The sequence below is a fragment of the Girardinichthys multiradiatus genome, chromosome 15 (genome assembly GCF_021462225.1).
Source record: "Girardinichthys multiradiatus isolate DD_20200921_A chromosome 15, DD_fGirMul_XY1, whole genome shotgun sequence".
NCBI classification, from domain to species: Eukaryota; Metazoa; Chordata; class Actinopteri; order Cyprinodontiformes; family Goodeidae; genus Girardinichthys; species Girardinichthys multiradiatus.
Window position 1 is genome coordinate 22,042,929 of NC_061808.1, and position 27,950 is coordinate 22,070,878.

At 41.6% G+C, this 27,950-nt stretch overlaps 1 protein-coding gene and 1 long non-coding RNA gene across 3 annotated transcripts; one reads left to right on the forward strand and one right to left on the reverse strand.

The window, feature by feature from the left end:
* Positions 1 to 1,454: 1,454 nt before the first annotated feature.
* Positions 1,455 to 25,310, reverse strand: rnf217 (ring finger protein 217). Of its 2 annotated transcripts, XR_007041785.1 has the most exons (8): positions 23,208 to 25,310; positions 14,882 to 15,103; positions 10,883 to 11,047; positions 10,555 to 10,652; positions 10,363 to 10,466; positions 9,044 to 9,115; positions 7,473 to 7,690; positions 4,430 to 4,485 (listed from the first exon to the last, which is right to left on the reverse strand). XR_007041785.1 is itself a non-coding variant. In XM_047387986.1 (7 exons), the coding sequence occupies exons 1-7, from the start codon at positions 24,204 to 24,206 to the stop codon at positions 7,608 to 7,610; spliced, it is 1,743 nt and encodes a 580-aa protein (XP_047243942.1). In that variant the 5' UTR covers positions 24,207 to 25,310; the 3' UTR covers positions 1,455 to 7,607. The 2 variants fall into 2 exon arrangements, 1 of the variants encoding a protein (XP_047243942.1); XM_047387986.1 differs by having other exon boundaries at positions 1,455 to 7,690.
* LOC124881968 lies at positions 23,902 to 27,520 on the forward strand. Its single transcript, XR_007041786.1, has 4 exons — positions 23,902 to 24,031; positions 25,321 to 25,478; positions 25,691 to 25,744; positions 27,313 to 27,520. It is a non-coding gene; the product is annotated as an uncharacterized LOC124881968 (long non-coding RNA).
* Positions 27,521 to 27,950: the final 430 nt, after the last annotated feature.

Consider the following 27,950-nt stretch of genomic DNA (forward strand, 5'->3'; position numbering starts at 1 on the left):
TAGAGTAACAAAGGTTGCCCCTCACCCACATGTTCTGCACACTGCTGGTCAGCTGGGTCAGAGAAGGCAACAAAATTAAATCAGTGGAAAAAGTTTACCCTCACAAAAAAAAAACAATTTTCATAAACAAAAAGAGTGCCACTTATGACTTTTTTTTCAAAGTAATGTTGTTATAAAACCACAGCAGACCTTACATTTCTGTAAAGCAGCAGACTTAAGGGTGGATTCCTGAGAAGACAGCTTGATTAATTAGCCAGCTAATATCTGCTTGTTGTAGTCCCAGTGTATTCCCCAGTAAAAATATCTGCACACATATTTTAGATATCTCTCAAGAACTTGATAGGCCATTTCAGCCTAAAACGGATTAAATGATTCTTATGATTTTGTTTTTACCAGAGTTGTTCCTTAGCCCAAAGAAGAATCCATAAAATTTTGGTGGGGATCCAAATCCAGGATTATTTTTTTCTTCTATGGTGTCAGCAACCCTACATTGCAGGTATGCAGTCTCTGATGATCTTATTTTTGAAATCTTCTTTCTGTTATGCTGTACATACTCTCCATACTCTTTGTGCATAAATTCAGACACACTTTATGTTCACTCTTTTCCTGATAAAAAAAATAAAGTATAAAGACTCCACTGAGAAAAGTGACAGTGACTGTGGACAGGAAGTCACCTTCTGGGCATCTTAATTTGTATTTTTGGCTCAGAAACATCTATGGACATCGACAATACATATCAAGTGTAGCCATAGAATGTTGAATTGACCATTTAAACATTTTACTGATTTTTATATTATTTCTTTTGTCAAACTATCTAAGTTATCAGTACCTTAAAACAAATAAATTAGATATTTGTTGCTATCATCATTGAAAAAGTAAAACAGGGCCTCTTTTGATTATATACTACAAGAAATGTCATACCTGAAAAATCAACTCATCAAGAGTAGACTGCAAAAAAAAAACAGGTTAAAAGATTATGACCGCTTAAAGTAACATGGTTTCCTTTTATTACAACACAATTTTCCAAGTGGAAAACCCCAGATTTGGGATTTCCATGGATGTTGTCACCTTTGTCATTTTTGACAACCAATCAAATATTGAAAAATGCAACACTTCGCTTCACGAACAGCAAGACAACAGCTGACCCCAAAACAGCTGCCGAGGAAAGACTGAAGGCATCGTTATATAATCTGTTGTTTATCTAGCATAGAAAATAAGTTAACTCAAATTTACAAGATTTCCTCATTATATTTCTAAGATGATCCAGCTAAATTAACCGTTTTTCACACTTTCTTTGCATTTTCAAACTAGCAGTAACTGTAATTGCAATATTCAATACAAATGTCACCCATGTTCGCTTCCTATGGGACAATTGTGACCCCTGCTGACGTAAAAGTACAATCACAACAGTGACCGCAGAGGTGTCAGTCAGAGCTGAGAAAAAAACCCACAACCACATTTTGGCATTTGTTTATTTTCCATCAAATTCTTAGACAAAAGAGTGTTAGTGCCTTTGCTAAGGTAGCAACAATAATATCACCAGATATTTCTGACAGTGGCAGTATTTTGGAAAAAAAACCCATCTCATTTCTAAATATTTCTTTGAAACGAGATACCTGGAAAAAAAGTGAAGTATACAGATAAACACACTGCTAATGTTACAACAGGTTTGCATGTCCAGAAGGCGAAATCCCATCCTGAGGTTACTGGTAAATCCACCTTTGGCAAGTTTAGCAGTCAGGACTTCCATATGCAGACATTTAATTAACTGAAAGCGACACATCTTTCTGCAACATTTCCTCCTTCACAGATGATCTAATGTTTGAGGCGGGGCTCAAAGTGCAACAGATTATTACTTTTTCCCAAGCAAGGAAAAGCATGACCCAAAATAAAGTGACCGTTAAACGTGCAAATTTACAGGCCTACACCCAGGACTGTGGTTTCGGGATGTCAAACCTAAACTTGTTGCCTTTGTTTACTGAGCAGTCAGCTACAACATTTCAAATGTATTTAACAGTAGTTTCAGTAGTTTATGTTGTCATGCGTGATTATTATAATAAATGAGGATGAAGATGTATGAGGTGTAATTAATACAAAATAAGGCCAGAATGTGATACATTCTGCAACTCTTTAAAACACAACCTTATAATCTGATTTACAGCCATGATGACCCAATCAATGACAGACGTATTCTTAAAAAGGTGGAAATTTGTGTGTGTGTGTTTGTATGCACATATCCCAGCTGACAACTACCACAGCCCTGCTATAACATAGTGTGATTGCATCAACAACTACAAACACATAAAAACTTTATCATAAAATTCAAATTCAGTCACAGTCCTGGAAGTTGATTTCCTTCCTCAAATTTCTTGCTGATTTTAAGGTTAATATTCTGGCAACAAGTTAAATTAGCACAAATATAATTTCAGTGGTGGGAAAATCCAAATACCTAGTCTTGCAAAAGTCTTTATACCTATTAAATGTTTTCATATTTTGGATTTTCTTGAAGAGCAAGACACTGTTGTTCATAATTGTGGATGTAAGATGATGTTCAACAAAAACAATTTTAAAATATGAAGTATGGTGTGCATTTGAATTAAGCCCCCTTTGCTCGGATACCCATAAATCAACCCAATTGCCATAGACACCCACCTCAACTGACAAGCCAGTCAAGGAGAGAGCCACAGCTTGGCAACCTAACCTAACCGGGCAACTATGCCCTGCTCTGGCCTTTATGCATGTGCGGCAACAGGAAAGTCCCTCTTGCAGACTGCCTTAAGCCATGTAGAAGGTATAACAAACATGTGGAAGGTGTTCTGATGATAATGTTATACTTTGTTTGGCCTTCATGCTAGATGTTATCTGATACTGGCACTGCATATTAACCTGAACAAACCATTCCACTGGTTAAACATGGTGGTGACAGCATCATGGTGCAGGGACCTACTCAATCCAATTGAGCTTGAGCTATCTGGTAAAGAAGAATGGACAAACCCTTCAGTCTATATGTGGAACGCCATAGAAAGATGGTCCTACAAAGTAATAACTCAGGAGAGCTGGATACAAATGGATGCCACACTTTTACTTTTCTTATACCTCAAAATCATGTGTTAGTTTTTATTGGTGTTCACATGTATTCCCAATAGAAACGCTGTTTGAATATTTTGCAAGGCAAAGTAAATGACAACCTTCTGGTAAAATGGCACAGAAAAAAATAAAATAAATGGATTGACATTGCATAAAAGAAATGACAATAATTCTTATCTAATATTAAGAACAGTTTTAGATGCACATGTCTATAATAAATAAAAAGCAGTTGTTAAAATGACAGTGCAGAACTAGCGGATCAGTACTAATGAAATACATAAGAATGAGTGTGAAGCATTTAATTGCTGTCCTCTGACCTTAGAAATACAGTTTTCAAGCTCTGACTTACCAACACACGTGTTTTAATATTCTGCTTTTCAATCATGAATTTCAACCCTCTGACCCCCAAAAAAAGAGTTCAGAATCCAGCTGAGTCAGGCTCGAAAAGAGAGTCAGCGTTGGCAACATTAAAACACATTTCTGATCTCCTTTTGAAGGTGCAGTGCACTTTGTTTCCTGGAATTCAATATGTTTAGCGAGGCAGCAGCTGGCAAGCCTACCAGGAAGCATTCAGAATCCATGGTGCTGTTCAGCAATTTCTTTGGCACAGCTAATGTACAGGGCGGGCTCTGGGTCCAGTAAAAACAAAACAAACTCCCTGAGAGAGGATTTAACCCAGACTTTGGACTGCTTGGAACTATAGAAAGCAATGTGCAAGGATATAATGTCAGTGTATTTGTGAACGCTGTTATTACTCTGTAACTTTATTTGACACTTATTAACACTCAGATGTGGAAAATGTGTCATATCCCTGGGATTAAGCTCAACTACAAGCTTTGCACTGCCAAATCTTTGACAAGCATGAAGATAAATCCTGCTTCTTTAAAGCTTACGTCATAAATCCTTCAGTGTAGGTTCAGTGTGGCAACATTTACAGATGCAATGACACAACTCATCCAATGATTTCCAGCTTCACTGTGGACATTTTTGTATAAATTGCATGTGATGGAGCAAGACAACAATCATCCATCCATTCATCCCCTGTCAATACCCACAAGTCCTTGCAGGGTCACGGGCGGCGGGGCTGGTGCCTATCTCCAGCGGTCATTGGGTGAGAGGCAGGGTATTCCTGGACAGCTCGCCAGTCCATCACAGGGCAGCAGAGAGACACACAAGACAAACAAACATGGACAGACCCATCCCTACGGGCAATTTAAAGAGACCAATTACCTAACAGTCATGTTTTGGACTGTGGAAGGAAGCCGGAGTACCTGGAGAGTACCCACGCATGCACAAGGAGAACATGTAAACTCCATGCGGAAAGATCTGGGATTCAAACCCAGGACCTTCTTGTTGCAAGGCAACAGTGTTGCCAACTGCGCCACCGTGCAGCTCTAGCTAGAAAACAAAGAGAGATTATTATAAGGAAAGGTTTGAATGACTCTCACTAAATATTTTGTTTTTGTATACCTAAAGCTGGGAAGCATAAGGATAGTTAGCCTTTCTTTTTTATAGACTTTCCTGAAAACTAATGGCAGAAACATTGAATAATAGTCAGCTGACCTTTAGCACTTTTGAAACTCACTGATTCCCTGGTAGAGACCCAGGGGTTTTCATTCTTGCCTCAATGTTAAAAAATGGATCCAGGTTCATAAAGTGAAACAGTGCTTCTGCACCACTTCCTGTAAACTATGAAATCTAATAACCTTGAGAATAACAAATTTATATAAAACCCTATTGAACGTATTGGTAAAGCACTGCTCAGACTACACAAGAGAAATAGAAAAGGTAAAACTTTTTAAACCCTTTTTCTTCTTCTCTAAATCCACATCTTAAGTTTGCCTCCCCAGCAGGTATACTGTGCCTTGCCCAAAGCCTTCACAACTCTTGAACCTTTTCACATTTTGTCATGTTACAACCACAAACTTCAAGCTATTTTATTCTGATTTTATGGGACAGACCAACACAAAGCAACAATTAACTGTGAGTTAGAAAGAAAAGGATACATAAGGATCTCAAAAATGCTCCACGCGTAAAAATCTGAAAAGGCTGCCATGCATTTGTCTTTAGCTCATTCAATATGATGCCACATAAATAAAATCCAGTGCCACCAAGCCATTTAATTACAAAACTGAGTCGCCCTGAGCACAGAACATAGCATTATGCTCAGAGATAAGGCTCAGTAGAACTTTAAAGCAGAACAATATTTCAACATCATTGAATCCATTATCTGACAATAGAAAGAGTATGGAACTGCTGCAAACCAACACACAGCCATCCACCTAAACTGACAGGCTAGAAAAGGAGATTTATAAGAAAAGCAGCCAAGAGGCCTGTGGTAACTCTTGAGAAGCTGCAGAGATCTACAGCTCAGGTGGGAAAACATGTCAACAGGACAACTATTAGTTGTGCTCTCCACAAATCTGGCCTTTATGAAAGACTGGCAAGAGGATTCCCCACAAGCCATGTAGGGTGAACACACTAAACATGTATAAGAAAATTCTCTAATAAGATGAGATATAAAAAAAGAAAATGTTTGGCCTATGTACAAAATACGTTTGATGGAAAACTAACACTGAACACAACATCCCTACAATCAACTGTAGCGGTGGCAGCATCATGCTGTGGGGATGATTTTCTTTATCAGGGACAAGGAAGCTGATAGGTCATCAGATGGATGGAGCTACATACAGAGGAATCCTGGAAGAAACCCTTTTAGAGTCTAAATATTTAGCCAGAGCTATAATGTTGGGCTTTAAAGCACATTCATGCATACCTGTGGCAACACTTTCAAACTGATGTTCACAGATGTTCTCCATCCAATCCGATTGTGGTGGTTTTACAATGTTTTAACTCACTGGGGCCGAATTTAAACGCATTCCACACTAATTCTAACCACGCATCATTTTCCTTTTCTTTGTGTTTGTAACATGACTAAATGTAAAAAATCTTGGGGTATGAATACTAGTGCAGGGCACAGTTTTAAAGCAACAGCACCAAACATATGAAATCCTAAAAGACAAAACAACAAAGCGGCCAGATCAGTTGTATGTTGCACCATATTCAGCATTTTGTTTTGGCACAGCTGCCTGTTTTGTTTTTGATGACACGGTAAGCAGGCAGAGCAGGGATGATGTCTGGTAGCAGAGCCAAAAACAGGGGTGGAAATGTACACAGGGAGCCAGAACACAAAACAAGTGGAGGGGCTGTCGCTTTCAGTGTTTCATTAGGGCTCAACCTGTGTTGTCAATTTTTAGCATTGGGGGCACACACAATTTTCAGACCTTCTACCAAGAATTTAAGGTTCACGTCTGTCTCATGTCCCACCAGACCTCCTTTTACAGCATCTTGAGATTGAGATTCAAACTGCAACGGAAACTTTCCATTTCTGACAAGATCCAACTTTCCACCAGTGAAAGATGAGGAAACCCACTGAGATTAAAATGTCTATCATGGCTCCTTTCATTCTGTTGCTCTCTAACAGCTCTGGATAGAAATTTACATACAATCATCACTGTCGTGAACGTCTTATTAATTTTGGGGCGTTTAATAAACCATTCTTTTATTAGTGCACCTATATTCCATAGGGACTTCCCAGAAGCTTAATATTGGCATCCTGTTTGGCTTATGTTTAGGATAATGGTCCCATAGGAACACTCAACTGCGTCCAAATATCAACCATCTAGCTGTGGATTTTCTGATCCACACTGTGCAATGCAGCAGTACCAATGGCAGCAAAACAGCCCCATGGCATGATGCTGCCACCATCATGCTCAACAGCTGGTACAGTGGTCATAGGTTTAACAGCTTCATCTTGACTCTCTCAAAGAAACTTCTTATAGTTGGGACCAGATGACTCAATCTTTGCCTCGTCTGATCATAATATTGTTTACAAGACATTTGGCTTATGCTTCCAAGGCAAACTCATGTCAGGAAACCAAACAAATATTCTCCTGGCATGAAAAAAATGGGAAATATTCAGTCAGTAACATGCCAGAGGCTGGGTGAATGCTACAAATAGGAAAAGTGTTTTCGAAAGCTCAGAATTAATATGGCATTCATCCCTATGAAGAGTGTATGGCATATTTGTTTATCTAACACTTCTAAAGCCCTTTTTTAACAGTGACCATCTAGCTCGTTGCGAAATGTTATCAGAACTGCATCTTTGGGTTTAAATTACTTCATGAAATTTGAGGCAAAAGAAAAATGATAAAAACAAACATTCAGAGTATGTGCTATAATCTGATTCATCTTCACTTGAATTTAGTCCAAATAGATTTGGGTAGCTATTCTGCTTCGACATTATCCAGCCTTCATACTTCAACAGCAGTCCCATGCACTATAAATAAACTCGATGTGTCGATGTGCAATTATCAAGGCCTCACTCTGCTCCGAGAAACTACTGCTTGTTTTGTGACGTCTCCTCCTGCCCCAGAGTTATCTCGTGTCTCAGGCTGCCGCGTCCGTCCCTGAGGAGATGTGGGTGTCGCCTTTATTCGGCTAGGTATAGCAAGAAGGGGTTAGATCCACCGTCCGGAGCCCCGGGTTTGCTGCTGCTTCTTCCTCCTCTTACAGAAGTAGTAGACGGGGAAAACAAACAAACCTACAGAGAATTGAAGAAAACATTTATCCGCCTGCTGACAGATTTCTTCTGTTTTTAATATCAAACAGTAAATATAAAAAGCAGTTTTCAGGTGACGATTTAATTTATTAAGGGAAAAAAAATGTATCCAAACCAACCTGGCTCTATGTGAAAAATTAATTATCCCTAAACCTCCCAACTGCCTTTAAGCTGATAGCTGGGAAAATCTTTTAACATCCTGGTGGATGAATTTTGATGCACTCTTCATTGCTGAATTGTTTTAATTTAGCCACATTGCAGGGTTTTCGAGCATGAACGATCAAGCGTATAGGATTTAAGTCTGGACATGACTAGACAAGATTTTTAAGTATTCAGAGGTGGACCTGGTGCGGTGCTTCGGATCATTGTCGTGTTGCATATCCTCCTTGAGAAACTCCCATGGATGTCATTTTGCCAAGTCTCTCTTTATTGTTGTTGATTCATGAACACTGACCTTAACAGAGGCAAGTGAGGATGTTCTGGGTTCTTTTGTGACCTCCCGGATGAGTTGTCGATGCGCTCTGGGAGTAATTCTGGCAGGTTGGCCACTCCTGGGAACATTTATTGCTGTTCCATTTTTCTCCAATAATGGATAATGGCTCTCACTGTGGTTCATTGGAGTCCCAAATCCTTAGAAATGACTTTGTAACCCTTTCCTGACTCACCGATGCCAATACTCATCTGTTCTTGAATTCCTTTGGGGCATTGATATGTTGCTTTTTGAGATCCTTAAGCCTACTTCATGTTGTCAGACAGGTTCTTTGAAGGGATTTTGTTTCCTTACAGTTAATTCATGATTTAACAATCATGTTTTCACACAGGGCCAAGTTAGTTTGGATAGCTTAAATACAAGTTTTTGATGATAAAAATGTGTGGTTATAAGGATTTGATTGTTTCACATTCAAGTTCATCCTACACATGAAAAATTAATTGAGCTAAGAAGTAAAAAGACAGCAGCACAAAGCTGATTCAATTAAAGCAAATATAAATCTTCCATCACAGCACATTAGTGTTCAGAAGATCATCTTTCAGATTTACCAATACAGGAAAAAGATTAACACTAATTACAGTTCAGCATCAATAGCTCCCAGTGCACCCCGATGAATGACTCGGTGTCACCGCATGTCTCCAGGCGGATGATGATGATGTGAATGCAATTCAAAGAAATAATTATCAGGGGCTAGATGCAGTTAGAATCTGCAACTTTAGCATTGTCTGTGCAGAGCAGCTGTTTTGGTACGCTAAAAAACCATTCTGTTTCTGTAACTCAGATGAGGCATTTAGCAGTTAAGTGTTTAGCCTGTGCATGTGTGTTTACATGTGCAGCTGTGTTACCTATCACCACAGCGAGAGCTCCGAGCACCATCACCAGCAGGAGGACCAGCGGAGCTATCAGCACTTTAGTGGCTGGAGAGAGAAAAGAAGAAAGAGGAAGCAAGAGTTCAAGACATTTTACTGAACCAACCAACGATCAACCAAAAGATCTGATGAATCCTAATCATTATAACTAAGATGGAACCATACAGGAGCTCCTCTGGGTCAGGAATGCTTGCTATATGGGTGGTACAGTGAATAATACAAGTTACATCTGTGAACTTTAAAGCAAAGTGTCACATCGTTTTTATCAAATATCAGAAAACAGTAAGACTAGTCACTGAGCTGAAGGAGCAAGTAAAATGACTAAAGATATTAAAGTAGTTTTTATTTGGTATTAATAAAGTTCTGATTAGATTTATTTGGTGGATATTTACATACTTAGATTTAGTCTGCTAAAACCACAACCTAGTATCGATTTAAAAGAGATTGTATGTGGTAGACCAACACAAAGTAGCACAGACATGTAAAGTGTAAAAGAATTATAATAGGTTTTTCACTTCAAATAAAGATCTCAGTAGTATGGTAGATATTTAAATTTAGCGCCCTTTACTCTAATACCCCTGATTTAAATATGGTGCAAACAATGGCCTTTGAAGTTACCTAGGAGAGTGGCAAGAAAAGGCCACAGCTTAGGCTGTGTTTGGTATCTGTTAATGCTTAACACTTGTCCATACACATAAATAAATACAATTAAATTCAAGGGGCTTCCTAACCCGACTCTCTTACTCTCTTACCCAAACAGAGGTTATGTATGTAAACTTGGAGCAAGCTGAAAAATGGCATTTGAATTATCTAAGTTAATAAGCAAACAGAAATAATTTTAGCAAGTCTAACTGACAAGAAACAGGAAAATTTAGTCTGATTTAATGTCAGCCAGGAAGAAAAGGTGCTTTGTGTCCTGTTGTACAGTGTATGCAAATATCAGGTTGCAAATCTATATCTAAATTTGTCAGAGAAACATTTTCGGTATGAATACAGCTTCCTCCCGATTTGAGAGGTGGAAGAGGGGTGGGGTATCTTTGTGGAGCATGACTTGTTAGCAAAAAACATCTTATTTTGCAGGATTTGGAGCAAAGCAGCATAATGAATTAAGACAGCTTGCTGCAATGCAGTTGAGGACAACTAAGAGCTAACTAACTTTCAATAACTGATCTGTTAAAAATAACCCTACAAAAGACAATTAAACTGTTATAATGGCTCACTTCTAATCCTTCCAGTTAGAGCAAAACTCAAGACACATGACAAGAGCAGCAAAGAGTTTAAAGTAGCATACGCACCACAGACAGAGCCTCTGATTAGTCTTCTGAGGTGTGGCTTATCAGGGAGGTAACGATACTTGCAGCCAAACACACTGAGGTTGGAAGTGTGGTCCCCAAAAAATCTGTCGAGAGATTGTGAAAGATGGACTCAGGAAAAGGATAACGCACAAACGGAGCAGCCAGAGTGAAAAGCAGCAGAGAGACTCGAACCTGAGTTGACGGTAACGTTCTCCACAGCGGTAACAGAAGTTAGTGTTACACTGTGCACAGGTCATGTGATCGCAGCCCTCTGTTCGCTGAATGTGGATCTGAGGAGAAGAGAAGAAGAAAGAGAAAAATAATAGTTGAACAAATGTGAGAGGAAACTATGTATTAAGCCATGTAGATTTTTCCAGGGGTGAACATAGTGTGATAGGTGTTTGTTTTGGCTACACAGTTGTATTCAATCTTGTTTCTGTGATCCAGAGCACAGATTCAGACATGGATCAGCTAAATCCATGTCTGAAACTTTCCAGCACCAAGGCCTCTGAGCTTTTACCTTGCACTGTGGACACTTCTGGGCGTTTCTCTGTCCGTGCTCGATGACACTCGCCCAGGTTCGTAGCAGCTTGTCCCCTTTCCTGTAGTCGCGACACTTGAGTCCATCATGCCAGGGCGCGTGGCATTTAAAGCACCAGACAAACTGGCAGTTGCTGCACTGGATCTATGATCAGGAAAGACAAATGACTGTTCTGAAAGGGATTAGACTCGACATATTAGTGACGTGCATATTAGTGGGGAATTTATTGTTATTGCATTAACACTGTACGTAATATGCATATCCCAAAGATCTGCCTGGACTGCAATAAGTATTAGCTAATGATTAAAGAACCATGCATTCAGGTTATCAGGTTTTTTTTGAAGGTATAGAGGTGGTAAGGTGCACAAGAAACTACAACTAAGCTATTTTTGTAGCAACAGATGCCCACTTGGAGCAACTTTTTCGATAAAACTATGTGGTTGAGATGGAAAAATTGAATAATATAAGTATTTTTTCCAGTAGCTGTAAAGAGTATTTATTGGGGGTCTATGTTTGCAATGGACCCAAAGCAAAAAGAGATAAATACTTATTAATAATTTATTTATTGCACATCATATCTCAACATTCACCAATATTATCGTGTATCACACCTTTTTCTATTACCTAGTCTTAATAAGGCCCTTTCACCTAATTGTACATATTAAAAGATGCAATATTAAGACCAAAAGTAGTGACAAAGATGAAAAAATAATGAGAGAAGTGAGAGAAAAAAATATTGTGTAAAATTGGCTCCATTTCCTGGACTAGACTTAACAAGAGTTTGTGTGTTCAGCTTGTCAAAAAGAGAATTTATCTGCTTCTTTTCCAGGATCGGTCTTTTTCTCTTTCACAATTCTCTTTTAGAGAATAGATTCTCATTTAGGATAGTCCCGTTCTGGGGGATTTCTTTTTCCTTTTAGACCTAAAAACTGGTTCAGTTTCAGATAGATTATTTTTTAAGATTCTTCAAGAATCAAACTGTTCTTTTTTAGAAGATAGATTCTCTTTAGAAAAGCTCTTTTAGAAAGAACATTCCCTGATTTTCTTGTAGGAAACCAGATTCAGTCTAATTCAATCAGTCTGATTTTCTTAAGAATACTGATCAGTCTCTGGGCATAAGAGTTTAAGAATTATTCACCTTAATGTTTATTTCTTACATCAGAAATGGTGCTCTCACATAGAGCTCTGTATGTAGTTTAGCTTTCTCATCATGCATCACTAATGTAAAACAACAAAATACCTAACTATGTGAATCGACTATCCAAACACTTGATGTCCATGCGCATCTATACCATGGCTACTTTACTTTTAATGTCATAATCAAAATTTAGCCTAAACACAGATTAAAGACGCTGGAAGTTCAGGTCTAGTTAGATCATTTCATTAACTCCAACCACCTTGCAACCAGAAGTCTTTTGAGATTGTTGAGAAATTAAGAAAAGTTAAACAGATTATGATTATCAAAGTTCTGATGCAAGGAATCATATACCCACATTCTGTCCATCATGTAAATCTGACCTCCCTTCCAGCAGGTTGTGGGCCCACATGGAGGGGCTTCTTAAAGTTTCTTTGGTCCAAGTTCCAGGAGCTTGAACGTGAAAGCCCCAAATTATGGCAAAAGGTAACGGTCTATTTGACTAACTGCCAAATATGGATGGAGATTCCAGGGCGGATCAAGAACTCACTAGAAACTATGCACCCCCTTTTCCATAGAATGCTTTGGGATTCTCTAGAGAGGGATATCTGGGTTTTGCTAATGGAAGTGTTACTTTCGCAACCTGATCTCAGATCAGTGGAAGATACTAGATAGATGGATTGAACGTTTACACCTATGACGTTACCTTCTCTTTAAATAGGGAGGATCTGTTTTTAATATTGTCTCTTTTGTTGTGTTTCTTTTCTTTTTTACAAGGTGTACCTGAAGTGTCATGCATCTACATTAGTTAAAGATATACAGTACAGACCAAAAGTTTGGACACACCTTCTCATTCAAAGAGTTTTCTTTATTTTCATGACTATGAATATTGTAGCTTCACACTGAAGGCATCAAAACTATGAATTAACACATGTGGAATTATATACTGAACAAAAAAGTGTGAAACAACAGAAAATATGTCTTATATTCTAGGTTCTTCAAAGTAGCCACCTTTTGCTTTGATTACTGCTCCACACACTCTTGGCATTCTGTTGATGAGCTTCAAGAGGTAGTCACCTGAAATGGTTTTCACTTCACAGGTGTGCCCTGTCAGGTTTAATAAGTGGGATTTCAAGCCTTATAAATGGGGTTGGGAACATCAGTTGTTTTGTGCAGGAGGTGGATACAGTACACAGCTGATAGTCCTACTGAATAGACTGTTAGAATTTGTATTATGGCAAGAAAAAAGCAGCTAAGTAAAGAAAAACGAGTGGCCATCATTACTTTAAGAAATGAAGGTCAGTCAGTCCGAACAATTGGAAAAACTTTGAAAGTGTCTCCAAGTACAGTTGCAAAAACCATCAAGCGCTACAAAGAAACTGGCTCACATGAGGACCGCCCCAGGAAAGGAAGACCAAGAGTCACCTCTGCTGCAGACGATAAGTTCATCCGAGTCACCAGCCTCAGAAATCGCAGGTTAACAGCAGCTCTGATTAGAGAACAGGTCAATGCCACACAGAGTTCTAGCAGCAGACACATCTCTAGAACAACTGTTAAGAGGAGACTGTGTGAATCAGGCCTTCATGGTAAAATAGTTGCTAGGAAACCACTGCTGAGGACAGGCAACAAGCAGAAGAGACTTGTTTGGGCTAAAGAACACAAGGAATGGACATTAGACCAGTGGAAATCTGTGCTTTGGTCTGATGAGTCCAAGTTTGAGATGTTTGGTTCCAACCACCGTGTCTTTGTGCGGCGCAGAAGAGGTGAACAGATGGACTCTACATGCCTGGTTCCCACCGTGAAGCATGGAGGAGGAGGTGTGATGGTGTGGGGGTGCTTTACTGGTGACACTGTTGGGGATTTATTCAAAATTGAAGGCATAGTGAACCAGCATGGCTACCACAGCATCTTGCAGTGGCATGCTATTCCATCCGGTTTGCGTTTAGTTGGACCATCATTTATTTTTCAACAGGACAATGACCCCAAACACACCTCCAGGCTGTGTAAGGGCTATTTGACCAAGAAGAGTGATGGGGTGCTGCGCCAGATGACCTGGCCTTCACGGTCACCGGACCTGAACCCAATCGAGATGGTTTGGGGTGAGCTGGACCGCAGAGTGAAGGCAAAAGGGCCAACAAGTGCTAAGCATCTCTGGGAACTCCTTCAAGACTGTTGGAAAACCATTTCAGGTGACTACGTCTTGAAGCTCATCAACAGATGCCAAGAGTGTGCAGAGCAGTAATCAAAGCCAAAGGTGGCTACTTTGAAGAACCTAGAATATAAGACATATTTTTAGTTGTTTCACACTTTTCTGTTCAGTATATAATTCCACATGTGTTAATTCATAGTTTTGATGCCTTCAGTGTGAAGCTACAATATTCATAGTCATGAAAATAAAGACAACTCTTTGAATGAGAAGGTGTGTCCAAACTTTTGGTCTGTACTGTAAACTGATTACACACACACTAATTATTAATTATCGTTTTGTTTTGGCTCAATAAAGAGCTTAATTGGTTGCACCCGTGCCTCCATGTGCTTTTTTTTTTTTTTTGCTAAAAGAGCCGAGCCGTAACACACCGGTCTCCTGTTTGTTGTTCACATGCAGAACACAAGAGAAATCTGATAACAAGTGGTCACTGGAGGCAGATGAAAATGCAAGCTAACTGCCAAATAGACCGGAAACACTGATCTGTCAACGTATGTAAATCCCTGAAAAAAACAGAAATACAATTAAGTCCACTGGAGTCATTTCCTGGTGACCGATAGAAATGACAAACCTAAGTCTGCATCCTTCTCCCTTTGTTTTTGCTTTTAAACAGCCACAGGTGAGGATGTGATCCTACCTTGTACTTGTGCTCGGAGCGGTCTGTACCGTTTGCCTTCAGAGAGGTGAAGTGGCTGCACTGGGGACAGGGCTTTGTGCTAGAGTCCAGCTGACTAAGCTCCAAAAAGTACTGGTACTTTGCCACCTCTTCATTGCTCAATTGGGAAATAATTAATCCCTCCTCCAGGGTGCCGGTACACTCCAGGATTGGACAGCCGATGAGAACTTTGCCCATCCTCACCTGAAAGAAAAAACTCATTCAATTGCAAATTTGTAAGAGAAGAAACATGCCTGTGCTTCTCCTGCAGCATCAGCTGTTCAGCAGTGCAAGAGTGTGCAGGTCTGGCCACTGTGGGTTTGTCTGATTAACAAGTATCTACACACTGAATGAATTCACACAACTGATGGGATCTAGTGAATAACTTACCCCAAAGTAGGAGTGTAAAACAGATGAGTGGGATGCTAAAAGAAGCAGAGTGGAAGCTAATGTGTCTAAAAACACTGTGAGTTGATGTGATATATTATCTGGAGTCATATGGAGACAGATTTTAAAAACGTTTTCTGCACAGCCTCTTGAAAAAGTATTCATACCTCTTGAACATCTTCACGTTTTTTCTACTTTCCATGTAGTAGCCAGTGAGCACAAAGTGGAGTATAATTTTGAGTTTGACGAAAACAGATGCGAGATTTTCCAGTACTCGTGCATGTGTATTCAGCCTCATCTATTATGACACTCCTAAATAAAATCTAATTCAACAAATCCCCCACGGAAATCACCTAACTATTAAACACAAACCACCTGTGTGTAGCCAAATATCACTACAAATACTTCTGTGCTGTTAAGGCCTCAGAGTTTTCTTACAGAACTTTAGTGACCAAAGAGCATCATGAAGATCGAGGAACGCACCAGAGAGATGAGTCTGGGACAAATTTGTGGAGAGGTTTAACAACAAGGTCAGGTTATCAAAACAATATCCCAAACTTATGCTAAATATCTTCTTTGGTGCCTACATAAACACACACACACAGACAATAAGCACCAAATGTATCTTTGCAGGCATGATAACCATGACGGTTGTGTTTAACCACACTAAGGGTCTGATGGCCACTGCCTAGTGAGACTGGCTCGACGGGGTTTTTACTCACAAACACGTGCCGCATTGTGTGGTCGGTGTGATTCTTGCTTGAATGTGTTCAGTCTCAGATGACAGCCGCTGAACATGTTGCATCAACGGTCGGTATGGACCAAACAAGGCCTGTGTAACGCACTGTAAACAGCAATGTTGAATAATATCCAGTTGTTGGTTCATTTCCACAATAGACTTTGATACCAGGAAACATTTTTATTCTGAGACTGCAATAGTATGGCTCTGCATGCTTCAATGTTAAATAAAGATTTTATTTAACCGAAAGAAACTCCCATTATAGCCTCTCAGGTTACACAAGAATGGAGAAAAGTTATTTTTAGCAACAAACTCTTTAAGAACTATTTAAATCTAACCCCAACTGCACAAAAACAACAGATTTCACATTAAGATTATTTATTCAGCATAAAGGTAGCTGTCTGGAGTCCCAACAGTAAGGCCTTGACTTGACCGGTCGATTGCAACACTTCTGTTGGGAGAGTTACAACTATGTTTAGGATTACTGCGTTGTAATGTTCCAGTTTGGCCTCACATTCAACCCTATACTTTATTATACTGTGGAGTTCATCATTGTCTTAATGAATGCAAGGTGCCAGGAGATGGTGGCTGCAGGACAAGCTCAAAGTATTTGTGCCGATTTGAAGCATTTTGACTTCAACAAACAAGGTCTTGTGATCCATTCAGATAAAACTTCCTTGTTATTTTTCTGAGGATATAGCCATTCAAACAGCTTCTTCAGTCTCTTTGTTTTTGTACTGTGATGAACTCGTACTCGTCGTCTTCCGCTTATCCGGGACCGGGTCGCGGGGGCAGCAGACTCAGCAGAGACGCCCAGACGTCCCTCTCTCCAGACACCTCCTCCAGCTCCTCCAGGGTGAGCCCAAGGCGTTCCCAGGCCAGCCGAGAGACATAGTCCCTCCAGCGTGTCCTGGGCCGTCCCCTGGGCCTCCTCCCGGTGGGACGTGCCTGGAACTCCTCCCGAGGAAGGCGTCCAGGAGGCATCAGGTATAGATGCCCGAGCCACCTCAACTGGCTCCTCTCAATGTGGAGGAGCAGCGGCTCTACTCCGAGCCCCTCCCGGATGGCCGAGCTCCTCACCCTATCTCTAAGCGAGTGCCCGGCCACCCTACGGAGGAAGCTCATTTCAGATCTCGTTCTTTCGGTCATGACCCAAAGTTCATGGCCATAGGTGAGGGTAGGAACGTAGACCGACCGGTAAATTGAGAGCTTTGCTTTTCGGCTCAGCTCTCTCTTCACCACAACGGACCGGCACAGTGCCCCCATTACTGTGGCAGCCGCACTGATCCGTCTGTCGATCTCCCGCTCCATTCTTCCCTCACTCGTGAACAAGACCCCGAGATACTTTAAACTCCTCCACTTGAGGCAGGAACTCCCCTTCAACCTGAAGAGGACAAGCCACCCTTTTCCGATCGAGTACCATGGCCTCGGACTTGGAGGAGCTGATCCTCATGCCAGCCGCTTCACACTCGGCTGCAAACCACACCAGCGCATGCTGTAGGTCTTGGCTAGAGGGGGCCAGCAGGACCACGTCATCCGCAAAAAGAAGAGACAAAATCCACTGGTCCCCAAACCAGACCCCCTCCAGCCCTTGGCTGCATTTAGAAATCCTGCCCATAAAAGTTATGAACAGGACCGGTGACAAAGGGCAGCCCTACCGGAGTCCAACATGCACCGGGAACAGGTCCGACTTAGTGCAGGCAATGCGGACCAAACTCCTGCTCTGCTCGTACAGGGACCGGATGGCCCTTAATAAAGGGCCCCCGATTCCATACTCCTGGAGCACCCCCCACAGGGCATCACGAGGGACACAGTCGAATGCCTTCTCCAGGTCCACAAAACACATGTGAACCGGTTGAGCAAACTCCCATGAACCCTCGAGCACCCTGTAGAGGGTATAGAGCTGGTCCAGTGTTCCACGGCTGGGACGAAAACCACACTGCTCCTCCTGAAGTCGAGGTTCGACTATCGGTTGGACTCTCCTATCCAATACCCTGGCGTAGGCCTTACCAGGGAGGCTGAGGAGTGTGATCCCCCTGTAGTTGGAACACACCCTCCGATCTCCCTTCTTATGAAGGGGGACCATCACCCCAGTCTGCCAGTCCAGAGGCACTGTCCCCGACTGCCACGCAATGTTGAAGAGGCGTGTCAACCATGACAGCCCTACAACATCCAGACTTGAGGTACTCAGGGCGGATCTCATCCACCCCCGAAGCCTTGCCACCGCGGAGCTTTTTAACCACCTCGGAGACTTCAGCCTGGGTGATGAAAGAGTCCAACCCCGAGTCCCCTCCTTCTTCAACTTGACAGCATCCCTTACTGCCGGTGTCCACCACCGGGTTCTGGGATTGCCGCCTGGTGGCCGGGTTGCTCCTCGCGGGACCCGGCCGGGCCAAGCCCGAACGAGAGACGCGAGGCCATCCCCCAGTGGGCCCACCACCTGCAGGGGGAACCGTGAGGGACCGGTGCAAAGAGGATTGGGTGGCGGATGAAGGTGGAGACCTCAGCGGCCCGATCCCCGGATGCTTAGGATGGCTCTAGGGACGTGGAATGTCACCTCGCTGGGGGGGAAGGAGCCTGAGCTTGTGCGGGAGGTCGAGAGATATCGACTAGAAATAGTCGGGCTCGCCTCCACGCACAGCGTGAGCTCTGGAACCCATCTCCTTGAGAGGGGTTGGACTCTCTTCCACTCTGGAGTGGCCCACGGGGAGAGACGGCGGGCTGGTGTGGGTTTGCTTGTTGCCCCCCAACTCAGCCGTCTCGTGTTGGGGTTTACCCCAGTGGATGAGAGGGTCGTATCCCTGCGCCTTCGGGTTGAGGTCTCTGACTATCATTTCAGCCTACGGGCCGAGTGCTAGTGCAGAGTACCCGGCCTTCTTGGCGTCCCTGTTGGGGGTGCTGGATAGTGCCCCTCCCGGGGACTCCATTATTCTGCTGGGGGACTTCAACACCCACGTGGGGAACGACAGTGACACCTGGAGAGGCGTGATCGGGAGGAATGGCCTCCCCGATCTGAATCCGAGTGGTGTATTGTTATTGGACTTCAGTGCTAGTCACGGATTGTCCATAACGAACACCATGTTCAAACATAAGGGTGTCCATCAGTGCACTTGGCACCAGGATACCCTAGGCAGGAGGTCGATGATCGACTTTGTTGTCGTATCATCAGACCTTCGGCCGCATGTTTTGGACACTCAGGTGAAGAGAGGGGCTGAGCTGTCCACTGATCATCACCTGGTGGTGAGTTGGATCCGCTGGAGGAGGAGAAAGCCGGACAGACTTGGCAGGCCCAAGCGCATAGTGAGGGTCTGCTGGGAACGCCTGGCGGAGCCCTCGGCCAGGGATGTATTCAACTCCCACCTCCGGGAGAGCTTCGACCAGATCCCGGGGGATGTTGGAGACATAGAGTCCGAGTTCACCATGTTCTCCGCATCTATTGTCGATGTTGCCGTCTGTAGCTGCGGCCGTAAGGCCGTAAAGTCTGTGATGAACTCTAACATATAATGTGCTGAGGTATCTGTGGTTTTTCCACTTTATCTGAACTTTGGGATGAATTTGCTGGGATATCTATTCCTCTAAGGATTGGCACCTATATTCAGTGTACTCCCAGTGTACTCCCAATCGTTCTCACTCCAGAATAATAAACTACAAAAATCCTTGGAAATGACACCATAATTGATTACTTATAACTTTTTGTAAAAATTGCTTCTCATATGTCAATTCCGTTCTCTTTCCATCCTGTCATTGTGTTACCACACACTTGTATGCTCCAGCAGCAGGTGTGATTTTTTTTCTCACACACACCATTTCCATTTGGCTTCACTTTTGCTTGATAACAAAAGGTAATGTGGAATCTTTTAGGTGACAAGATATTACTTTATGTATTTCCAAAAATATTCCTCTGGCATAAAGAGGCTTGGTAATAGCAAATATTTCGCAACTATGATCCTTGTTGCAACATGTTTTTGGAGATAAACCAGTACAATCCAGTCTCCTTCAACCCAGTCTGACATAATGCTTACTCTACATACTTGACACCAAGCCCATGAGCTAAAATCAGCCTGTGGTGCATTAACGAGTATAAAAAACCCACCTCCAGGCAAGCGTTTTCATGACCCATTTTAGTTTCAGTTTGTTTATTATCTGATGGTGCAAAGTAACACAACTGCAAACAAAATCTACTTTAAATAACTGATTAAACTGTTTTATATAAACAGATTCAAGCAGATTACAACGGCTGCAACTTCCAAGCGGCCTAAGTGATGTGGAAAGCTTTATATATGTTTAATAAACCCATTAAAGTGTTTACAACATACCAACTCATGAAGGAGGGGATGCTTAAAGAAACAAATCCTCTCTGAAAACCTTGAAAGGGGAAAGAAATATACTTTTTTTTGTTTCATCTGCAAAATGCTGATTGAAGGACAAGGACTTTCATCAATCAATTATTAATGTGCCTGATATATTACACTAAATTACTGGAAAAATGGTACAAATCTCAGTAGAAGTTGTGTCTTTGTGAAACTATTTGCCCAGATTCTCCTGTGTCCCCGTTGTCTCCGTTTTGACTGCAGATGTCTGCGACACACGGCTGCTAACAAAAATAGGAAGTAATCCAGAAGAGGACAGGCCCTCATTTGTTGCTTTGTTAAACAGCAGCCGATGATGTACCACAGCATAAAAGTAAACCATTTGAAGGCAGGATCTGAACAGGGACCACAGTTTACAAAGTCTGCTATTATATAAACTATTTCTGCTTCTTTTGGTGCCTTGACCTAGTTTCACAAAAAATGTACTTGTCACAAGACAAAGAGACCTGCAGGTGCTGACTTGTAACATTTAGTTAATATTTCATAAAACGGTGCTCCATTTGTTATTTAATCTTGAACCGAGTAGGTCGACCCATAGTCTAGATACTCTTCTAAGTGTTTACATGTGGGGTCATCTCCTGGTGAACTTCCCAGGACTGTGAGCCAGACCCAAATGCCTCTGGGATGCTAAATATGGTGTATGAAAGTGTGACAAAGAAGAATGTGCTTTAAGACTCATCAACCGGCTGATATTTCCCAGCAATGATTGTTTACAGGACAGGAGATAACACTCCCCACCTTCCCCCATCCATTAGTGGTTGCTCAAATTCTTTGAAAACCCTTCATGACACCAGGTAGGAGTTTTGGAAATGAACAATCTGGCTCAACCAGGGCAACACTGCGTTGGAGGGGACACAAGCGCTTCAGTCTGTTGCTAATTTAGGGGCTCTTTGACTATTTTCAAACAAATTAGGACTGCATTGGATCTCCTCTAGTTCAAAATCGTAAACGCCTAGATTAGTCAAACTTGAATGGCAATACTCTACGGACTGAACTCCTCAACCAACTGTAAGACTGGGTCCAGCTACCCTCCGGTGAAAGCTCATTTCAGCCACTTGTAGCCGGGACTGCGTTCCTTTGGTCATGATCCATATCTCATGGCCATATGTGAGAGCTGTAACGTAGACAGACCAGTAAATTAAGAGCTTTTGCTTTATGGCTCAGCACTTTCTTCACCACAACCGACCAAAGCAGCACCCACATTACTGCAGACAAAGCCCTAACCCATCTGTCCATCTCACGTTCCATCCTACCATCACTTGTGAGCAAAACACCAAGATACTCCTCCGCCTGAGGCAGAGACTGATATATATTGTCGGCTCACATTGCCCAACAACTTTATAATGACAAAGAGACCCCGACATCCATCATTACTTCTGTAAACAGTGTGCTGCTGTGTGCCTAGTGTGCCTGCAGGTCACTTTGGGGTTGTGAACTGTTCAGACTGAAGTCCGATGGTGGTCGTATTTAAATAGCAGTTGGAACGACCACAAAGGAAAAAATACGGATTTCAGCTAAAAATTTAAATTGAGCATCAAGACCTGCAGTGTGAGTATAGCCTACACTCATTTCTGTTATCTAGACTCTGATGTTTCACATTAAAATGGGTCATAGTTAATTTGTGATTTTAAACACAAATGTACGGACAACACACAGAGCAATTTGACGAGTATGATGCATTAAACCCTCAAATCTAGATAAATAAACAAAAAGTGTTTTCAGAAACATGCATTTTATTAAATTAATGCACTTGATTTTACTTACTAACCTTTAGCTTCTAACAAGAACAAACTTCTGAGTAATCCGTCTGTGTTTTAGGTACATAACTTTCAGCTCTGCTGACATATCTCTCACAAAGGTTTTGTGGTGAAAGTCAGACCTAATAGGTCTCTGAGGAGAAACAAAATAGGAAATGTGTTATTTATATACTGCTATCTCTTTCACCTTTAATTGCTCTCAGGATATTGACTGATTAAGAGGTGCGCTTGCTGCTCTTGACCTCTAATCTGCAAACCCAGCCTGCTCCAGAGCAGATTAGGTTTCCAGCATAAATTACGATGGTGAGAGACGCGGGTAGGAAGTGACCCAGCTTTACCATACAGCTTTGTTACCTCAAAAAGCCGGTAATGCTGCTTTGTACCACAGGCCCTTTGACTAAATTATTCTACAATTACAGACCTTAAAAACACTGTCTGAAATTGTGAAGTGAGTCAATAACTGACTGCTGGACAACAACGAGCAGTCCATTATACTGTATTTTTGTATTAAATATCTTATTTTAGTGTTTTATATAATTTTTTTATTTTATTAAAAATAATGTTGTTTTCATTAGCTGTAAGCTACAACAATCAAAATAACCAAAATAAATGTGTCACATGTCAGAACATTCCAGGCACTTGTGAGAAATCTGATATATAAAGTTTATGTGTCGTTTGTGCAGCTCATTGAACAGTCTTATTGTAATATTTTCACATCCATCTCTTAGTGCGCTAAGATACCAGTCGGCTCTGTGGAAACATTGGTATGCAAGTCTTTTATAATTTATTTATTTTATTTTTTTCTCTCTTCTCTTTTTTATATGTCGTGTTGTTGTTTTCTTGTGGACCATGAGTCTGTTGAATAAAGTAATCAATCAATCAAATGTTTACAATGCATCATTCTGAGAGTAATGACTTTATATATTGAATTACTTTCACTTATTGACTTGGAATGAATTTACTTTTTGGTGATATTTTAATTAAAGAAGGTAGATTTAGAAGAACAGGCGTGCACAGGGCAGCATTCATGCAAAAACCCCACTGCTAACACCAACCTGGGTGCTGACGTAGAGTTTCAGACACTCGTCACACACGGCCTTCCCGCAGCAGGGCAGGGATGCGATGGTTTTCTCCTCCAGGCACACCCAACAACACTCTATCCCATTCTCCGCAACGACCAGCGATCTTTTAAAGTGGTAGTCCCAGTACGGGTCCAACATGTCACCCAGCGTATCCAGCTCCGGTTCGGTGCCCAGATCCCCCACCTTTACCGTCTCCAAGTTTGTTTCTGTTCCTTCGGATGTAACAGCGTCATCGTGGCCGTCCGTGATTTTAGCGTCTGTCCGATGAGTGTCGTTGGCAATGCAGTAAACCGTACAATAGACGTGCTCTTTAGCACTAAACGACTCACCTAACGTCACAGTGTTGTTGTCATCCTCAGCTTTAAGATGGCACTTCTCTCCAACCGTTAAATATTTCACTCCTGCAACGTCTGAAGTCTTCAACTCGCTTAGGGGTGGCTCGTTTTCATCACCTTCTCCTCCCGTCACCACGTCCGACTTTTGACACTCACCACATTGTGCTCCATGTACGTCCTTACAGTCGTTCCCACCACTTTCTCTACCCGCTCCATGTTCCCCTCCGCTCTGCATCCGACGTTTTGTACTTAAACGGTGAGAGGGCGACTTGGAATCCCCAAAATTCCTCCTTAGTACCTCCACAGCGCTCGCCCTCCTCCTCCTCCCTGCTGCTCCGACTCCTCCGCTGTTGCAGTTGTTGTTGTTGTTGCCCTCTGCATCTCTCTCTCCGTCGCCGCTCCTCGTCCACGCCCTCCCGTCGACCCCGTCGAGGGATAACCGGGAGTTTGACCGGATGACAGGTCGGTTCAGGTCCCCAACCGGCAGCTTAACTTTATCGTCCGTGATGGAAGTTCCTGTCGGCTGGTTGCGGGACAATTTCTTCCTTCCCTCTTCGAAATTGCTCATAAAGCTCGGCATCTTGCAAGCGTCAGCTATCGGTTTTTCATCTTCCATCCCCGATTTAGCTCTCCCCATTTAGCGAGCGGGTCTGCCCCAGGAGGACCTCTGTCTGTCGGCCTTCCTCTGCTCCTCCAACTCCTACTACCAAAACAAAACAAAGCGAACAGCTCGCTGCTTCCCGGTGTTGTCGTAAGCACCGAGGAGAGCAGTGATAGGCCGATGGGAAACCTAGTGGTGGAGTGAAGAGATGCTCTGCTACTAAAGCAATGGAGAGTCGTCTTTACAGATGAAACAGATAATAATAAAGCTAAAAATAAGAGAAATATACGAAATATAATACAATCTGCAAAAGTTGTTCTGTTCTTCCTCCATCCTCTCTTTCATTTTTCTGCCCTTCATTATTTTCGTCCTCATATAATCCTCTCTGCCCTTGCTTCCTTGTGCCCTTCCTCTCTTAAGCCCTTTCTTCTTTACTTCCACCTCTGTTTTCTTCCATTAGATCCTCTCTTTTCTTTTTTCTGCCCCGTGTCCTTCCTTCCTTGTGGCCTTACTTTCTCTTTCTCTCCTTGTGCCTTTCCTACATTTCTTGTCAGTAGCCCCCTTCCTTCGTTCCTTCCTTCCTTGTATTCTTTCTTTCTTTCTTTGTGTTTTCATTTTATTAAGCTTTTTAGAACTTTGGACTGCTTTGGGCCTTAACTCATCTTACCACATATGTTGGTGAATTTAAAAACACTTTTTATGTAGGTCCAAATGTGAAAAAGTGAAGCACATTTTGTGGAAAATCAAATTTAATATTCCCCCAAATTGCACATAGATTGAGATGAAGGGTGTAAAATGTAGAATTTGTTACTGAGTAAGGACAGAGTATGTGACTCTTTGCAATGGTGTCATTTCCTGGTGTCATTTGTTTTTCTACACTTGTTGATTGCCTGACCATCTCCTGAGGCTTTCAGACTAAAAGCAGCATGTGCTGTATGCGATATCCTGTGCCTATTGGCAGCAGAAGTATATGTCATAATGCACTGGGATCAAATTAAACAGATTTTAACTATGAGCGCTGCACAAACTCCACTAAACTATATGTTGTGCTTCACACTGCTCAGCACAGAACAAAACCATTGATTTGTGAGACATTCAATGTCCAATGAATGGATTTGACAAGCACCTCTCATTTGGTTGGATGTTCCAGCGCCATAGAAAGAGAGAGTTACAACACTCCCATTGACTTCTGTAGAAAGAATGGAATGCAGAAGTCACGTGGGTCATGGAGCTGCTAATAGTTCCAAACACCAGCAGCTCCAGCACTGAACGTAATTCATTCTCGTTGTTTCGGAAGGATTTTTTACGGTAAGTTGATGAAAATACAAAATTATTTTGCTATTGTGAAGCTTTAGATGACTGTTCTGTATCGCAGTTTAGCAATAATATTTTATATCGCCAAGTTTAGTTAATTAAGCATGTTAACTCGCTTGTTGTATTTTAACTGCAGCTAGCTCATTGTAAGCATGGCGGGTTTTAGACGGTGAAGATGAGTAATTTTTTTTATTATTCTTTTCCAGGTAAACCACACGAGAATGGCTTAAATGAACTGCTGAACCATGTTGCATACAAAGGTAACAATATATAAATTTTCTGTCCTTAAAAATAATAAAAGTTGAATCAAGATGTTTGAACAAAATGATTTTAAGACCTTCACTTTAAGACTGTTACTTAACATTTGTTTTATGTTGTTAGTTTTGCATTTGCTAGTCATGGGTGAAGTTGAAGTAGATATTAGAATCTATCTAAAGACAGAACAAGAAATTAAGAATTATTACAGGAACATATCAGCATCAATACACAGTAGAGCAGTTACAAAAAATACTTTTAAACAATCAAAGGTAACACTGCTGTCATTGTATTCTTGTTGATTTGAAATACTGGAGCTGACTGAACAGAGTCAGCCTTCTTTATCAGCTTGTTGAGCTTTTTTAAGTCCCTGGCTCTGATGCTGCTTCCCCAGCAGATGATGGTAGAAGAGATCACACTCTCCACAACAGACTTATAGAAGATATGCAGCATCTTGCTGCAAACACCAAAGGACCTAAGCTTCCTCAAGAAGCAGTCTGCTGTCCCTTCTTGTAGATGGCTTCACAGTTGCATCTCCACTCCAGTCTGTTGTCCAGGTGAACACCGAGGTATTTATACTCCTCCACCACCTCCACTTCTTCTCCCATGATAGAAATAGTTTTTGACTTATTCCTGTTTCTCTTAAAATCTAAAATCATCTCCTTTGTTTTAGGCACGTTCAAAATGAGATGATTGTTTCCACACCATGCCACAAAGAGGTCCTCCACCTTCCTGTACTCAGCTTCTTGTTCATTTCTGATCCACCCCACGACTGCAGAATCATCCGAGTATTTCTGCAGATGAAAGGAGTCTGTCTTGTACTGAAAGTCTGAGGTGTACAGATTGAAAAGGAATGGTGAGAGTACAGTCCCCTGTGGTGCTCCTGTGCTGCTGACTCCCTGGTTAGACTCACAACCCTTCAGTCTCACAAACTGTGGTCTGTTTGTCAGGTAGTCTTTGATCCAGGAGATTGTTGAGGCCTCCACCTGAGTCTTCTGGAGTTTCTGACAAAGCAAATCAGGTTGGATTGTATTAAATGCACTGGAGAAATCAAAGAACATGATCCTCACAGTGCTGCTGGCTTCGTCCAGATGACAGTGGGTTTGTTGAAGCAGGTGTATGATGGCATCTTCAACTCCAACTCCACAACGATAAGCAAACTGAAGGGGGTCCTGATTTGTTATTGGTTGCTTACTCAGGTGGGCCAACAGAAATCTCTCTCGGACCTTCATGATGTGGGATGTCAGGGCAACAGGTCTATAGTCATTGAGGACTGATGGGTGAGTTTTCTTTGGTACCGGTACTCTGGCTGGGTCCTTTGTAGTGCTTGGAGTTCATCCAACTTGTTTCCTAACGATCTCATGATGCCCATCATAATCGACGGAAGAGATGGTTTGATATATATATATATATATATATATATGAGAGAGATAGGTAGTGTTTTGAAGAAACACATTTACTTTTCTTTGTATTTACTGGAAGGCATTTACTTTTTTTGCCTTTCAGTATGACCTTCCAGCTATGATAGTGATTGATTCTGAGTCCTCTAAACTGTTTCTGTATTTTTTTCAAGGAGGTCAGCAGATGTGGTGACTGACTTCAAAGGGAGCTGCTGCCAATGATGCCAAGGAGGATGAACCCTCATTCGGACTTGGGCACATTTTTACCTTGTCCAGATTTGAGCAGATACAGTTTATTGGTGCAGATGTAATTAATAAACTGTATAAATGGTAGTGCAAGTACTTCTTTATTAAAGCTAGTTTTGCATTTTACATATCTTACAATACATTGTTTGGTCATTTATTTTTGCACAATTCAGTTGTTTTGTCATTAATACGATTTTAACTACAGTTTCAATTATATGAACATTTTAGCCAATGAATTACAATTTTACAACAGTTGTCAGACTACAGGCACAATCAACTGTTATAGATACAAGTACTCAGTTCGCATGGGAGGAAAAAATAGAATAATTATGTCTTCTACAAAAATTAAGAAGTCATTCCAGGTCTTCAGTCATTTTCATACAGCTACTTATTTTCCTAATTTGTTTAAAAATTATTTGACTTTTAAATTAAATAATAAACAAATTAAATTCTGCTCATTTTCCATCTGTAATATTTGGATATTTTTGTGAAATACATAGGCAATACATCTTTCCACATAGTATAGGATGTAGATCTGAAGGTAAGTTTGATCAGAGCTCTCAAC